Source organism: Rhinolophus ferrumequinum, chromosome 15, assembly GCF_004115265.2.
Source record: "Rhinolophus ferrumequinum isolate MPI-CBG mRhiFer1 chromosome 15, mRhiFer1_v1.p, whole genome shotgun sequence".
NCBI lineage: Eukaryota > Metazoa > Chordata > Mammalia > Chiroptera > Rhinolophidae > Rhinolophus > Rhinolophus ferrumequinum.
Window position 1 is genome coordinate 39713749 of NC_046298.1, and position 14024 is coordinate 39727772.

General features: G+C 50.1%; 2 protein-coding genes across 2 annotated transcripts; one reads left to right on the forward strand and one right to left on the reverse strand.

Annotated features, from left to right (window-relative positions):
* Positions 1-497: 497 nt before the first annotated feature.
* Positions 498-5693, reverse strand: DMAC2 (distal membrane arm assembly component 2). The gene is made up of 7 exons (XM_033128751.1): positions 5653-5693; positions 5396-5513; positions 4495-4691; positions 3219-3299; positions 2335-2471; positions 2078-2240; positions 498-1681 (listed from the first exon to the last, which is right to left on the reverse strand). The coding sequence occupies exons 1-7, from the start codon at positions 5676-5678 to the stop codon at positions 1504-1506; spliced, it is 900 nt and encodes a 299-aa protein (XP_032984642.1). The 5' UTR covers positions 5679-5693; the 3' UTR covers positions 498-1503.
* Positions 5694-8877: 3184 nt separating this feature from the next.
* Positions 8878-11083, forward strand: ERICH4 (glutamate rich 4). The gene is given in 3 exon segments (XM_033128780.1): positions 8878-8961; positions 8963-9205; positions 10289-11083. Coding segments are annotated over 3 exon segments (540 nt in total). The 5' UTR covers positions 8878-8892; the 3' UTR covers positions 10517-11083.
* The last annotated feature ends 2941 nt before the right edge of the window (positions 11084-14024 follow it).

The following is a 14024-nucleotide window of genomic DNA, read 5'->3' on the forward strand; positions in this document are numbered from 1 at the left end:
AAATTTCAGGATCCCACTATTTACCAGTCAGTACCCTCACTTTCATAGGAGGAACTTGTCAAGACTGGGAATTCAACCATCATCAACCTGAAAACTTAAATGTGTCATATTTTTCAGCCATATTAGCCCTGTGGTTACAAGTAAGAACTTTTGGGTGTGTCATGGAAGCACTCCAGTTCTCAGACTGTGACTCGAGCCAGCAGACCTGAACTTGCCCTTGTCCATCTGTAACTCAAGGGCACTCCCAAGATAGGCTCCGTCCAGCGCCTATCTTTAGAACTGTCATTACTGCCACAGCGGTCAAGCGCAGCAGCCAGAGGGGCTCCCACGGCACGTGCTTCAGCTGACACCTCGTCACAGTCAACTCTCGTGACAGCCTGATTGTGATGCCACTGTGTGCCATGGCTATCTGGCATTTCAAACCCCACATCCCATCTCTGTGAGCCGATCTCCCGGGACATTCTGGATACCAGCGCTGTATCAGTTTGAACCCAATCAGGAGAGAAAAAAAGTAATTTGAACAGGGGAAGTTTAATATTAAGAATTATTCACTAACAGTGAACTAAAGTGACAAGGGATTCATTGGTACAGTGTCTAGGAATTTACTGGAAATCCACCTCCTGGGGTGTGGTGGACTCATTCACAGGGTGTCTCAGTGGAGGCACTCCTCTATGAAATTGCTGGGGGGAGGGGGCACCAAGGGCGGCTGCTCACTACCTGGGCTGGGGAAGCCACATGCGCTGCAGGAACGTAGAGCCAGCACAGCAAAACAGGAACCAGGAAGCAAAACCCTTGCCTCCTATAGTGTCTCTTAAGCGCCCTCTACTGACAAAGCTTATTATGCCAGTTAGCAAAGGAAAAACATTTCAAAGGCCCAAATCAGTTTTCACTGAGCAGACAAAAAAGTTGAATTTGGAGCTGAGAGTCAAATCAATAAGCGGGGATCCCATAGGATTTGGGGGGCTCCTGGCCCCCCAAAGTGTGGGCCAGGGATGCTGTACCCTGCGGTGAGCTACCTAGTCCCACATAGGGAAAAGCCATCCCTATGGAATGCCTGTAGCATATCCTGGAAATGGCAGGAAATGGCGTACACCTAAATGAGGATAATTTGAGAAGAGTCTCTTGACACAGCAGTGGGCAAGGTGGGGAGGCCACAAGGGGGAGTGCAGCTCCTTGGGGCTACTTGCAGCCAGGAACCCTTTACCTGCCCCAGGCTTGAAGAGGCGGAAGGGTTATTGGAACTGGAAGGAGAGAAGTGTGTAGGAAGAGCTGCCTGACAGGATGACAGAAACTGTGTCCTTCAGGCCAGGGTGCAGCCAGCCAGGGCACCCCTAAGCGGGACCACATGCTCTCCTTCCCTCTGACCTGTCATTGCCATACCCCTCATCCTTCCCCACCCCCCACGATGACAGAGCCCCACTGGAAGCCAGAAGTTTGGAGAACTGTCAGACACTCAACACGGCGCTGCTGAGATCCAGCTTGATGGGGAGGAGGGGTCATAGTCTAGGCAGGGATGGGGCTGGCTGTGCCCCGAGACTGCTTCTCTGGCCCCAACTTCAGGCCCTCGGTCCACTCAGCCCCTAGAACCTCGCAGTTGGGCAGCATCTCCTCCACCAAGATCCGAGTGAGGCCTGGACTGGACACGGCGGGGAGGTCTGAGATGTCCAGCCTGCGGAGCTTCCTGACAGGAGGCAAGAGGGGGGAGACCCACATGAGGACAGCACCCATGTGTGTGAGTGTACGGAGCGGGTGTGCCGGCCCCCATTCAACCCCTATCTTCCTAACTGTCCAAGAAATGTTAGAGCTGTCCAAGTCCATGAAATCCATTGACAAATGGACACCTCTGGCTGCTATGGTTCTCCAACGGTGTAAGTGTCATGGTGTTTTCATTACAACCCAAAGGAAGAAAAACGAGGAGTCCTTTCATTCCCCTAGAGACTCACTGCCACTGCTCATTGTGCTTACCCCCCACACACACTCTAGGTTTGTCATGGAGGCAGGGAGACGGGAACTGCCTGCCACCGCCCCCACCCCACTGGCCCGTATCTGAGTGGGGTGGGCTGAGCTGAGGTCTCACTGGAGGTGGTGGAGGCAGGCAAGGCCTCGTTCGGAGATTCGGGGGCAACCAGCCAGCGAGAGCTCCTGCAATGAGTCGGCCAGCTGGTAGAGGCGGCTGAGACACCAGTCATCCACATGGGGACAGCGCTGCAGCTGCAGGGACTGGAGCTCCTTCAGGGCCACTGCGGGGGAGAGGGCGGATGGCACTGAGGGCCCTTGCAGAGCCCACGGTGAGGGGACATGCAGAGCCCTGCCCCTCCGTGCCGCCCCACTCACAGAGGTTGTCCAGGCCCTGGTAATTGATGGCACAGCCACTGGCATCCACAGCCTCTACCGGTGTCGCCTGGAAGTTCAGGAACTCGAGAGAGTAGTGGCCACGCCCACTTGACCGTATCCACTCCTTGCCCTGGAACCTGCGCGAGAGGGAGTGTCAGCGGGTACCCTGGCCCTCCCGAGGCCTCCAAACTCTTGACACTGTTCCCCAGCCCCGTACAATACAACGATGGTAGTGCCTGTGCACTTACTATATGTCAGGCCCTGTTCTAAGGGCTTTATATGGCCGGTCTCATTGTATCCCCTGGCAATCCCATGAAAGACGGAATCTTTGGCTAATTTTACATGCCTAGAAGCTGAGCGCTAGGGAGATTACTGATAACATAAAAGAGCTGTAATACAGGAATCCTTGTAGACAGGCAAAGTGGAGGTGTCTTCAGACATGTACACTGTTTCTAAGGTAGGTCCTGGAGGAAGTGCTCACACGAAGTAAAATTTTAATTTGAACAAAGATGAGATGTATGAAGTCTACATGAATTGTGTGTTTCAAAAAAGAAGAAAAGGGGGGCGGGACAATGGGAAGAGGAGGAAGGGATAGAGAAAGGAAGGGGGAAGAAAAGAAACACCAACATTTATTGAGCACATGTGCTATGCCAGACCTTGTTACAAGTGTTTAGATTGCTAACTGTTTGTAGGTTAGATACAACTACCATCCCATTTTACAGATGACACAACTGAAGCTCAGGACCAAGCCCCAAGCCACACAGCCAGTAGGGGGCAGAGATAGGGGGACCCATGGGGAAGCCTGTCTGACTGAAGAGCCTGGGGCTTAGAGAGATGCTCTACCGCCTCCCCCAACCCCCATTTTGACACCTTTGCTGTCATACTTGACTGCGCCTCCCTGCTTCAGGATGAAATAGGCACCTGCGACGTATGGGCCATATCGCTCCTTGATGTAGGTGAAGGATCTGCCAAGAGAACAGTAGCTGAGGGTGAGGGCTGGGGAGCACTGGACCCATCTCCATACCCAGGTGCTGCTGAGAGGGTCGGAGTCCACACTACCAGGACTGATGGGCATAGACAGACAGACTGAGTCAGGCTGCAAATATTTATTGAGTGCCTATTAAGTACGGGGCACTGGTGACCCAGGCAGATACACATCCCTACCTTGTGAACTTATTTTATAGGGAGAAACAAAACAAACCAGGAAGTAACTGCAAATTGCAGAGTATCAATTCCATGATGAAAATAAAATACTGGGACTGGCTAGGGGTGGCTTGTGTCAGGGTGGAGATGGAGGAGGCTACTTTAGTCCGGCTGTTAAGAAATGCTTCTTGGAGGAGGTAACGCTTAACTTGTGTAGAGCTTTGAGTGGTGGGAAGGAGTGCAGAGGTCAAGGCAAGAGCCTGCCAGACCAAGGGAACAGCAAGTGCAAGGCTCAGAGGCTCAAATTGGGATGGTTGAACAAATAGCAATAAGGTCGTCATGTTGCCAGGGGTGAGAGGAGTCCCTGGTAGGGGTCTCAAAGCTCAGTAGGGACCAGGTTTTAGGCTTTGGAGTTTGGCTTTCATTCTAGTTGCAATTGGAAACCATTTGAGGGTCTCAAGCAGAGTGGTAACGTTATCTATTTTACTTTCTTAAAAGAGTCCTTTGATTGCTTTATAGCCTGTAAGAGACTGTAGGGGGCTAAAGGTGACCAGTTAGATTACTGCAGTAAACCAACCATACAATGAAGGGGCTCAGAACAGGCTACAAACAGTGGAGGAGGTGACGACTGGTCAGATTTGGGATATTCTAGTACTTTATTGATGGACTGGATGTAGAAGGCAGAGAATAAAGAGAGGAATCAGGGATGACTCCTTAGAATTTGGCCTGAACTGGGTAGGCAGTGGTGCTGTTTACTGGCATGGGGGAGGCTTGGGGGTGGGCAGACTTTTTTAGGGGGAAATCAAGTGTTTGTTGTTATCCATGTTAGATTCACGGTGCCAGCTAAACCCCCAAGAGGAGAAGGTCTGCAGCAGGCTGCCTGTAGGAACTGGAGTCCTTGGGAAGAGTGCGAGCTGGTACTGGAAGCCATAGGGCTGCCTGGGAGTAGCAAGGGCAGGCTGTGGGTTCTGACCAGTGCGGCCTCAGCAGCAGGTCTTGCAGGCCAGGGGTTCTCACCGATTTTTCTGGTGTATCTTTGACACCTGCTTTTGGAACAGGTACTCCCTCAGAGCCTCCACGTCATAGAAGCGGTCAGCCAGGAACTGGAGTAGCTTCCCCCACTTGCTTTGATTGCCTTCTGGGGCCACTGCACTGCTCATGCCACGGATGCCCCTGGTACCTCCATTCCATAATGGGGCCACCAGGTGGAGGTACTGGGGAGAAGGAGAGAAGAGGAGAGGCTGAGCCTGGAGTCTCCTGTAAGACAGAGCTGGATCCCCAGGTTCTTGGTCCATGAAACCCCTCCCCCCATGCTTCCTGGCTCACTAAATTCTCCTTTCAGAACTTCCAAATTCTGCCTTTGGGCTTCCCAAATTTTCCCCAAGTTCTTAACCCTAAGTTCTCTCTTTGATTTAGCCAAACATTCTTGGTTTTCCCAAATTCTCCCCATAATTTTCCCCCAAATGCTTATTTCTCTCTTAAAACCTCCATTTTCTGACCTCTTAATTTCCTACAAATTCTTCCCTTAATTTCACCCAGTTCCCCCTGGGATCTTCCTGAATAACCTATTTCTTTTCTGAAAATGTAATCTTAATTTCTTTTCACCCTTAATTTACCGCTTAAAGTCCCCAAACTCTTCTTTCAACTAGCACTCCAAATTTCCCTTAGCCTGCCCCAATTTCTCTTTTTGCTTTAACCAAATTCTCCCAATAACTTTGCCCAAATCCTTATTTTCTCTCAAAATTCCCCTTAAACTTCCAACCTTACTTTATTTTTCCCTAAATTCATTCTTTGATTTTACCCAGTTCTTCCCAAATTCTCTCCACAAATACCGCAAATTCTCCCCTTCAGTCCCTTGGAACTCCATCAAAATTGGGTTTCCATCAAAATTCCTAACTTTCCCATGAGTTTCCCTCACCTGTATCCTTTTGTGTCCTACCCTTGGCCTTGGCCAATTCCCTCCAAGCCCTCTTTCATTTCCAGGTCCAACTCTCGCCTGCCCTTCGACTCCTACCGTGTTTCCCTGAAAATAAGACCTAGCGGGACAATCAGCTCTAATGCATCTTTTGGAGCAAAAATTAATATAAGACCCGGTCTTATTTCACTATAAGACCGGATATAATAATTAATATAACATAAATACCACGTCTTATATAATATAAGACTGGGTCTTACATTAAGTTTTGCTCCAAATGACGCATCAAAGCTGATTGTCCAGCTAGGTCTTATTTCCAGCAAAACGGGACAGCGCTTGCAGTGGTATCCCTCCCTCTGATTGGCTGGGTGCACCCTTTCAGGACTGCACTCCCTGCTTCCGCATTGGTTTCTCTCCGCCAAGTCCCCGCCCCCTCTCCCTCTCTGAAGTTCCTCAGCAGCCTGCGACCCAGACCCGTCCTTCCCGGTCCCAACAGCCGCACGTCTAAACTGTAAGCGCGATGCCTAGCGGGAGAGGCCGCCTGCTCCACCAGGATCCTTGATCCCTGGGCACCGACACAGCCCCTGAAGGCAGAGGCAGCAGAGCGGACTTAATTTGGGGGTTCTAGGAACTGCAGTCACCTACCGCCCTGGGCGCCGCCATCTTGGTAGGATTACGTAACCGGAAGGGGCTAGTCCTTTCTTAACCCACCCACCTGGCTCCGTCCTGGACTTTATTTCTTATGGTCACGCCCTCTCCGGTTTCCAACCTTTCTCTTAAAGGCGCACGCACTTTCTTCTCTTTTTGGGTTTAGGGATGGCTCAGAGCGCCCTCTCCGTGGGCCTTAAAATGGGACTCTGTAGTCTTTCCCTAGGAGAGGGTGGGCTGTCCTTCCTGTTAGAGTACCTTCCTTCCCTCTGTCTGCAGTCCTGCCCAGGATCAGGGAAGGGAAAAGGTCGAGTGGGTGGCGAGGATAGACTTTAGGGTAATAGAGGTGAGATCTCAAGATTAGTATTGTGCTGTGTTTGCGATTTCAGTTTGGAGTTCAAGGCTAGATCTCAGCGTGAAGATTCAATGTGAAGTCATGTGGATAGAATTATTCATTCCACGAATATTTACCGAGCACTTAACCACGTGGCAGGCACTGCTCTGGGTGCCAAGGTTACCTTGGTGAACAGGACAGATCCAGCCCTTCTCTCAGGGAGTCAACATGCCAGGCAGGGAGAGGATGGATAAGAATTTATTAGCAAGATAATTTTAGATAGTATTTGATAAGAGGCAAATAAAAACACGTAATATAATAGGGAGTGACTAGGGTGTAGGGCCATCAGCAAAAGCCTCTCTGCAGAGATGACATTTAAATGGAAGTGAAGGATAAGAAGGAATCAGCCATTCAAAGATCTAGGGGGAAAGTGTTCCAGACAGAGGTAACAGCCAGTGTAAAGGCCCAGAGGTGGGAAACATCTTACAGAAAGAACTAGGAGACTGGGTCAGAGAGGTGGGCAAGGAGTTGACTGGGCAGGCCTGGTAGGATTTTATCACTTTCACAGGCGAGTGTCATCTGTTTTACATTTTATGAATATCATTTCCTCCGGGTTGAGGGATTTACATTTTATGAATATCATTTCCTCCAGGTTGAGGACAGGCCGTAGAGGCCAAGGGTGGAGGTGGGTGGGTACAGCAAAGAGGCTACTATAATCCTCCAGATAGATGAATGGAGACAGGAGCAGGGATGAGGCAATGAAAATGGTGAGCAGTGCTTGGCTTATGAGCCTTTTGAAGGTTGAGCAAATGGCTTGAGAAACGAAAAGGATAGAGATGCCACTCATAGATGGGGAAACAGGAGAAGTAGCAGGTTTGGAAGGGCAGGTGTGGAAGGCGGAATATGCCCCCTCAGGCACACATCAATCCATGTCCTGATCCCTGGAACCTGTGAATATGTTACTTTAAATGTAAAGGGAAGATGTGATTAAGTTGAAAATCTTCCGATGGGGAGATTATCCTGGATAATCGAGGTTGGTCCAATGTAATCAATGAGGGTCCTATAAAATGGAGGCAGGTGAGTCAGTCTGTAGGAGACGTGATACAGGTGCAAGAGGCTGCGATGATGCAAAGAAGGGGCTGTGAGCCATGGAATGCAGGTGGTGATGTAGGTGATGTTGGATCTGCCGGCAGTTTCTGAGTGTGGGCCGGGATCTTGTCTCGCGAAGCCGAAGAATGGAAACACGGACCAGGGAGAGGCAAAAAGTTTTAAAAAGGGATATTTTATTAGACGTAGGAGAAGAGGTTGCAGCTCCCAAGCGGGAGGGGTCCCGAATGGGGGGTGCCCCATGACTGAAGCAAAAGCTGTTACTTTTATACCTTCCCTTTGTCTGTTTGGGGAAGGGGAGCTGTTTGGAGAAGGGAACTGGCACCTTCTAATGAAATTCGTCTACCAGGTTTGTTCTGCTTGCCCATCCTGAAGGAATTAGCAAAGTAACCCACTCTTATTTATCAGATCTGCTCCGTTTGTCAGGCCAAAAGGAATTTTATGATTAACCTCAAGGCCTTGTTACATTATGTCCTGGAGCGAATGAGTGATTTCAAAACCTGGAGTTTTAGGATATGGCTGTCTTTTGTTTATCCCACCAGGGACCTCCCTGTCTACCCAGGGACATGCTAACTATTCTGTATCAGTGGCTTCTAGAAGCTGGGTAAGGCAAGGAAATAGATGCTTCCCTAGAGCCTCCAGAGGAACCCAGCCGTGTAAACCCACTTCAGACTTCTGACCTCTAGAACTGTAAGATAATAACTTTGTGCTGTTTTAAGCCACTAAGTTTGTGGTAATTTGTCACAGCAGCACCAGGAAACTAATAGAGTGGGGTAAGTGCCAATGGAGAGTTCTGTTTTGACCACATTCACCTTGAAAATGCCTGAGACATACAGGTGGAGATGGGAGTTGGGGTCTGGAGCTCATGAGGGAGGTCAGGACTGGAGTCCGAGACTTGGGAGTCATTGGCACATAGATGGAATTTGAACACCCTGGGCCTAACAGAGCGGCTCTGTGCTGTTTTAAGAAGGAGGCCTGCAGTGCGTCCCATCCTTTTCTTGGCAGGGCCCATGCTGATAGTGATATCGTCTCTGGGCAACTCTCAGGAGCAGAATTGGCTGCTCACCTGTGGGCCAGCAGCCAGACACTGAGGCATTCCAGCTGAGGGATCGTTCTCTTGGAAGCCACTCCTGGCTCCTCGGGCACACTGGTCAGGAAGCCCTGGGATGGCCTGAGTGGAGAAGACAGGCAAGGAAGACGGGCAAGGAGGAGTGGTGGGAGGGACCCAGGATGAGTTGAGGCCAGACCTCAGCAGACACGGAGCACGGTGAGGGGTCAGGCCTGAGAAGAGGTGGGGAGGGTGGAGTTTGACTTCCACCAGAGGGGCTGTGGTTGGACCCTTGTGAGCAGAGTTGAGGTTAGACTTCAGAAAGAAAAACACACTCATGAGGCTGCTGAGTCTCACTGGAGAATGGACTTTGGGACATCGTCCCAGACCCTCCCCGCCCCTTTGCACTGCCCTTTAATCCCCCCACCCCCTAGGTCCCCAGGGGGCTGGGTCACTCTGGACCTTGCTACTTCCTGCTCCTGGCAGCCACTGCTCAGAAACTATGGAGCTGTGGAGGCAGCTGAGGCAGGCTGGACTGGTGCCCCCTGGGCTGGGCCCACCGCCCAGGGCCCTGAGGGGGATTCCTCCAGGAAGGGGAGCTGGCCAGAGCCTCATGTCCCCAGGGGCAGACACTAAAGATGCCAGGGAGAGTCTGCTGTGCATCTGGGAGGAGCTGGTGAGTAAGGGGTTTAGGGGGGCAAGAGTGGGGAGCGGGAGAATGAATGAGTAGGAATGAATGGAAACAGAAAGGGCCAGAGATTAGAAGACAAGAATTGAGAGACAGGAATAAAGAAATAGAGGCAGATGTAGGAAGGTAGGTAGATGATAGATAGATATAGATCCAAAGAGTGAGAGACAGGAATAGAGAGAGACAGAGAGACCCAAAAAGAGAGAGACAGAGATGATAAACAGATTGAGAGCAGCAACAGAGAGAGAAAAACAGTAAAACTGAGACAGATGGAGATAGTCAAAGGCAGAGAAATAGAGACAGAAAGACAGGGATATGGAAAGGCACAGAGACAGAGACAGACAGGTAGAGACAGAGACAGGTAGGTAGCAAGAGAGGGGAGCATAAAAGACAAAGAGACTAAGACTCAGAGACACACAGAGAGGTAGAGACAGTGAGGGACAATGAAATGGAGAGACAGAGACAGACAGATCAAGAGACACTGTGAGAAGCAGGATGGCAGGTAGGGTCCAGGGACGAAGTGAGGACCCGCCCAAGTACTGTGAGCTAGGACTGTTAAAGAAAAAAATGTTATAATGTGTTACAGATAGTAAGGTGATGGGTGTAGGGACCACTGCGATGGGATTTTGCAGTACAGGAGAGAGACTGGGCTCAACTCCAAATGGCAAGTGGGAATTGTAGCCTGGGAGCAGGTGGGGGTCAGTGGATGGAAAATTACTAAGAGGAAACATCAGGGGGAAGGGGGAATTCTAGGTAAATTGACCCAGCAGGATTCCTGCTGAACGCAGGCCAGGGTGATCAGACATCACCTGGGAGATGGTGAAGGGTGGAACCTGATTAAATAAGATATGGAAAGTGCTCAAGTGTGGAGGACGGGGATTCTTGCTAAAATGGGATCATATAAGGAGATGAACAGATGGGGTCTAGGAGAAGGTTCTGGAGCCTAACTAAATTTTGGTCAAGCCAAGAATTGTCAGGATTTGAGCTGCCACCTGCTCCCAACCAGGTTGGGTGGGTGGGGGCCATGCCCTCTGGGGTGGGATGCCCATGCTGCCCCCTTTCCTCTGGCAGGAGAACCTCCGCAGAGTGGATGTCCAGCTGCTTGGCCAGCTGTGCAGCTTGGGGCTGGAGATAGGGGCGCTGCGGGAAGAACTGGTTGCCTTCCTGGAAGAGGAAGAGGAGATCATTGAGGAAGAGAAGGAAGATGAAGAGCTGGAGGGGACGCAGGAGGAAGGACACCTGGGGGGCTCCTGCCCAGCCCCATGTCTCCGCCTCCCAGACTTTGAGATGACTATCTGACGTCCTGCTAGTGTCCTTCCCATTGGCACACGAATGAGGTTCAAATGTATGCAAAGAAACGGGGCGTTTGCAGGTCAGATAAACCTGCAAATGTTGATTTGGAATCCACATGTGTTCTTGAGCAACTGCTTTCTCTGAAGTTGTCTGTGAGGAGGTTCAGGGCTTGGCCTGTGAGCTTTGGGTGTGTTTGAAGATGAAGTGGAAAGTTTGCAGAGAAACAAGGTGTGTGTGCGGATGAGCGGCAGGAGTGTTGGCAGGGGAGGTGTGGGTCTTTTCAAATGGAGTGGAGCTGCTTGCAGATGAGGTTTTAGATCAAGGCCATCCGTTGGCTGCACTGAGCACTTGAAATCGACTAGCCCTAATTGAGGAGCACTGTAAGTGTAACATACACGCTGAATGCTGAATTTCAAAGGCTTAGTACAATAACAAGAATACAAACCACTTCAATAATCTTAAGAAATTAATTACATGTTGAAATGATAATATTTTGCGTATATTGAGATACATAAAAATATTACTAAAATTCGTTTCACTTGTTTAAGATTTTTTTATTGTGGTAAAATATACCTAACATTAAAATTAACCATTTCAACTATTTTTTAAGTGTCCAGTTCAATAGTGTTAATTAAGTACATTCATGTTGTGCAGCCATCACCACCATCCATCTCCCCAGCTCTCTTCATTTTGCAAAACTGAAATTGTCCCTATTAAACAACTCCCCATGCTCCCGTCTCCCAGCCCCTGGCAACCACCGTTCTACTTTGTGTCTCTATGAATCTGACTGTTGTAGGAACTGCATATAAGTGTGATCATATAGTATTTGTCCTTTTGTGTCTGGCTTATTTCACTTAGCACAATATTTCAAGGTTCATCCCTGTTGTGGCGTGTGTCAGAACTTCCTTCCTTTTTTAGGCTGACAATATCGCATCATGTGTACATTCCACATTTTGTTTATCTACTCATCTGTCCATGGACACTTGGGTTTCCACCTTTTGTCTATTGTGAACAACGCTGCTATGAACGTGGGTGTACAAGTATCGTTCAAGTCGCTGCTTTCGATTCTTTTGGGAATATATCCAGAAGTGGGATTGTTGGATCAGATGGTGATTCTATGTCTAATTTTTTTTTTTTTTTGAACCACCAGAATATTTTCCACAGTGGCTGTAACATTTGACATCCCCACCAGCAGTGGACAGGTGTTCCAATTTCTCCTCATCCTTGCCAACACTTGTTATTTTCTGCCCTTTTTTTTTTTTTTTTTAAGATTTTATTGGGGAAGGGGAACAGGACTTTATTGGGGAACAGTGGGTACTTCTAGGATTTTTTTTTCCAAGTCAAGTTGTTGTCCTTTCAGTCTTAGTTGTGGAGGGCGCTGTTCAGCTTCAAGTTGTTGTCCTTTCAGTCTTAGTTGTGGAGGGCGCAGCTCAGCTCCAGGTCCCGTTGCCGTTGCTAGTTGCAGGGGGCGCAGCCCACCATCCTTTGCAGGAGTCGAAACCGGCAACCTTGTGGGTGAGAGCCCGTGCTCCAACCAACTGAGCCATCCAGGAGCTCAGCTCAAGGTGTCGTGTTCAATCATAGTTTCAGGGGGCAGAGCCCACCATCCCTTGTGGGACTCGAGGAGTTGAACCTGCAACCTTGTGGTTGAGAGCCCACTGGCCCGTGTGGGAATCAAACCGGCAGCCTTCGGAGTTAGGAGCACGGAGCTCCAACCGCCTGAGCCACTGGGCTGGCCCCCTCCCCCCCTTTTTTTTTTCATCATCACCATTCTAATGGGTGTGAGGTGGTATCTCGTGGTTTTGATTTGCATTTCTCTAATGATTAAGACATTGAGCATTTTTCAAGTGCTTATTCGTCTGTTTCTTCTTACATTTTTAAATATGACCATGAGAAAACTTAAAGTTGGGGCCGGCCCGGTGGCTCAGGCAGTTAGAGCTCCATGCTCCTCACTCCAAAAGCTGCTGGTTCGATTCCCACATGGGCCAGTGGGCTCTCAACCACAAGGTTGCCGGTTCAACTCCTTGAGTCCCACAAGGGATGGTGGGCAGCGCCCCCTGCAACTAAGATTGAACACGGCACCTTGAGCTGAGCTGCCGCTGAGCTCCCGGATGGCTCGGTTGGTTGGAGCGCGTCCTCTCAACCACAAGGTTGCCAGTTCGACTCCCGCAAGGGATTGTGGGCTGTGCCCCCTGCAACTAGCAATGGCAACTGGACCTGGAGCTGAGCTGCGCCCTCCACAACTAAGATTGAAAGGACAACAACTTGACTTGGAAAAAAGGCCTGGAAGTACACACTGTTCCCCAATGAAGTCCTGTTCCCCTTCCCCAATAAAATCTTTAAAAAAAAAAAAAAAAGAGAACTTACAGTCCCATATGTGGCTCTCACTGTATTTCTGTTGCACAGCCCTATTTCGGAGGTTTGACAATGGAATGTGTGAGCAGATGCACAGAGAGGGTTTATATTACAGATGTTTCTGGATATGTTGCAAATGTCACAGCTCCACCTGTAGGAGACAGGCAGATATCTGCGGATGGCGCTGAAGAGAAGTTGGGCTGGAAATCTCACTATTAGCCAGGTCCACATTTGCAGAAAAGATGCCCAGGGCAACAGCTGGAGGGCTCCAGCCTGAGGACAGACATCGCTTCAGGGGAGACATTTGGGCATTCATAAAGCCAGACACACTGACATTTTTCGCAATTCTTCCTCAAAGCACTTTCTAGTGGGGAGAGGATGTTCCCAGAGAAGTGAGATGTTGGCAGAAGAGGTGCTGAATCCCTGAATCCCTGTCTGTGGGGATTTCTGCCTTAAAGACAAGCTGCTGCTTTTTGTTCAATGGAAACCCTCAAGACTCGGGAGTGCAGGGGTGTGGAGAGTTCAGGCTTAGCCAGGTCTGCAGCTGCCGGGAGCTCTGGTGGGGAGAATGCTGAAAGACAGAGCCCGGCACCCAGGGAAGAGGGGAAGACACCCAAGAGTATGTAGGAGAGCGGAGCTCCCACTCCCTCACTGGCACTTGAGCAAGAGGCTGGACCAGTCTGAGGTCCCTTGGAAGTTACATCCAGGCTGTGGGAGTCATGAGGGCTGAGGAGGTGGGGCTCCATGGCCACGGGGTTTGGCTCATGCTTCACAAATGCCAAGGTAGTTCGTCTCCTGGGGAAAAGAGACTGGAGTTGGGGAGAGGACTGACCGCAAACGGGAGGGGGCGACTTGAGAGGGAATGCTCACTGTGCGAGAACAATATCGTGGTTAGCCCCTGAGCCATGGCCTAGACCATGGAGGTGACGTCTGTGCGGGAGGCACTCAGGGAACTTGGGTGAGTGTGGCAGCCCCATCTGAGCTGGCCTCAGTGCCTGTTTTACTGAGCTACATCTGGCAATGACCAAGTCAGCACCCGGCCCGCCCTCCTGGGGCTCAGCTCCACACAGGAACAGGGCTGGGATGGCAGAGTCACAGGTGGCCGAGGGGACTCAGATAAGACAAACAGGGCCCAGCTTGAAACATCAGGAAAGTGTTC

What these genes read in the sequence shown, in the direction of transcription:
- DMAC2 (XM_033128751.1), bottom strand. Translation starts at nt 5,678, where the DNA reads ATGCGTCATTTGGAGCAAAACTTAAT. An exon ending in CCAGGGCCTGGACAACCTCT is followed by an intron (nt 2,241 to 2,334) that starts GTGAGTGGGGCG and finishes TCTCCCCCGCAG; the next exon opens with TGGCCCTGAAGGAGCTCCAG. An exon ending in GCCTGCCTCCACCACCTCCA is followed by an intron (nt 1,682 to 2,077) that starts GTGAGACCTCAG and finishes GCCTCCTGTCAG; the next exon opens with GAAGCTCCGCAGGCTGGACA.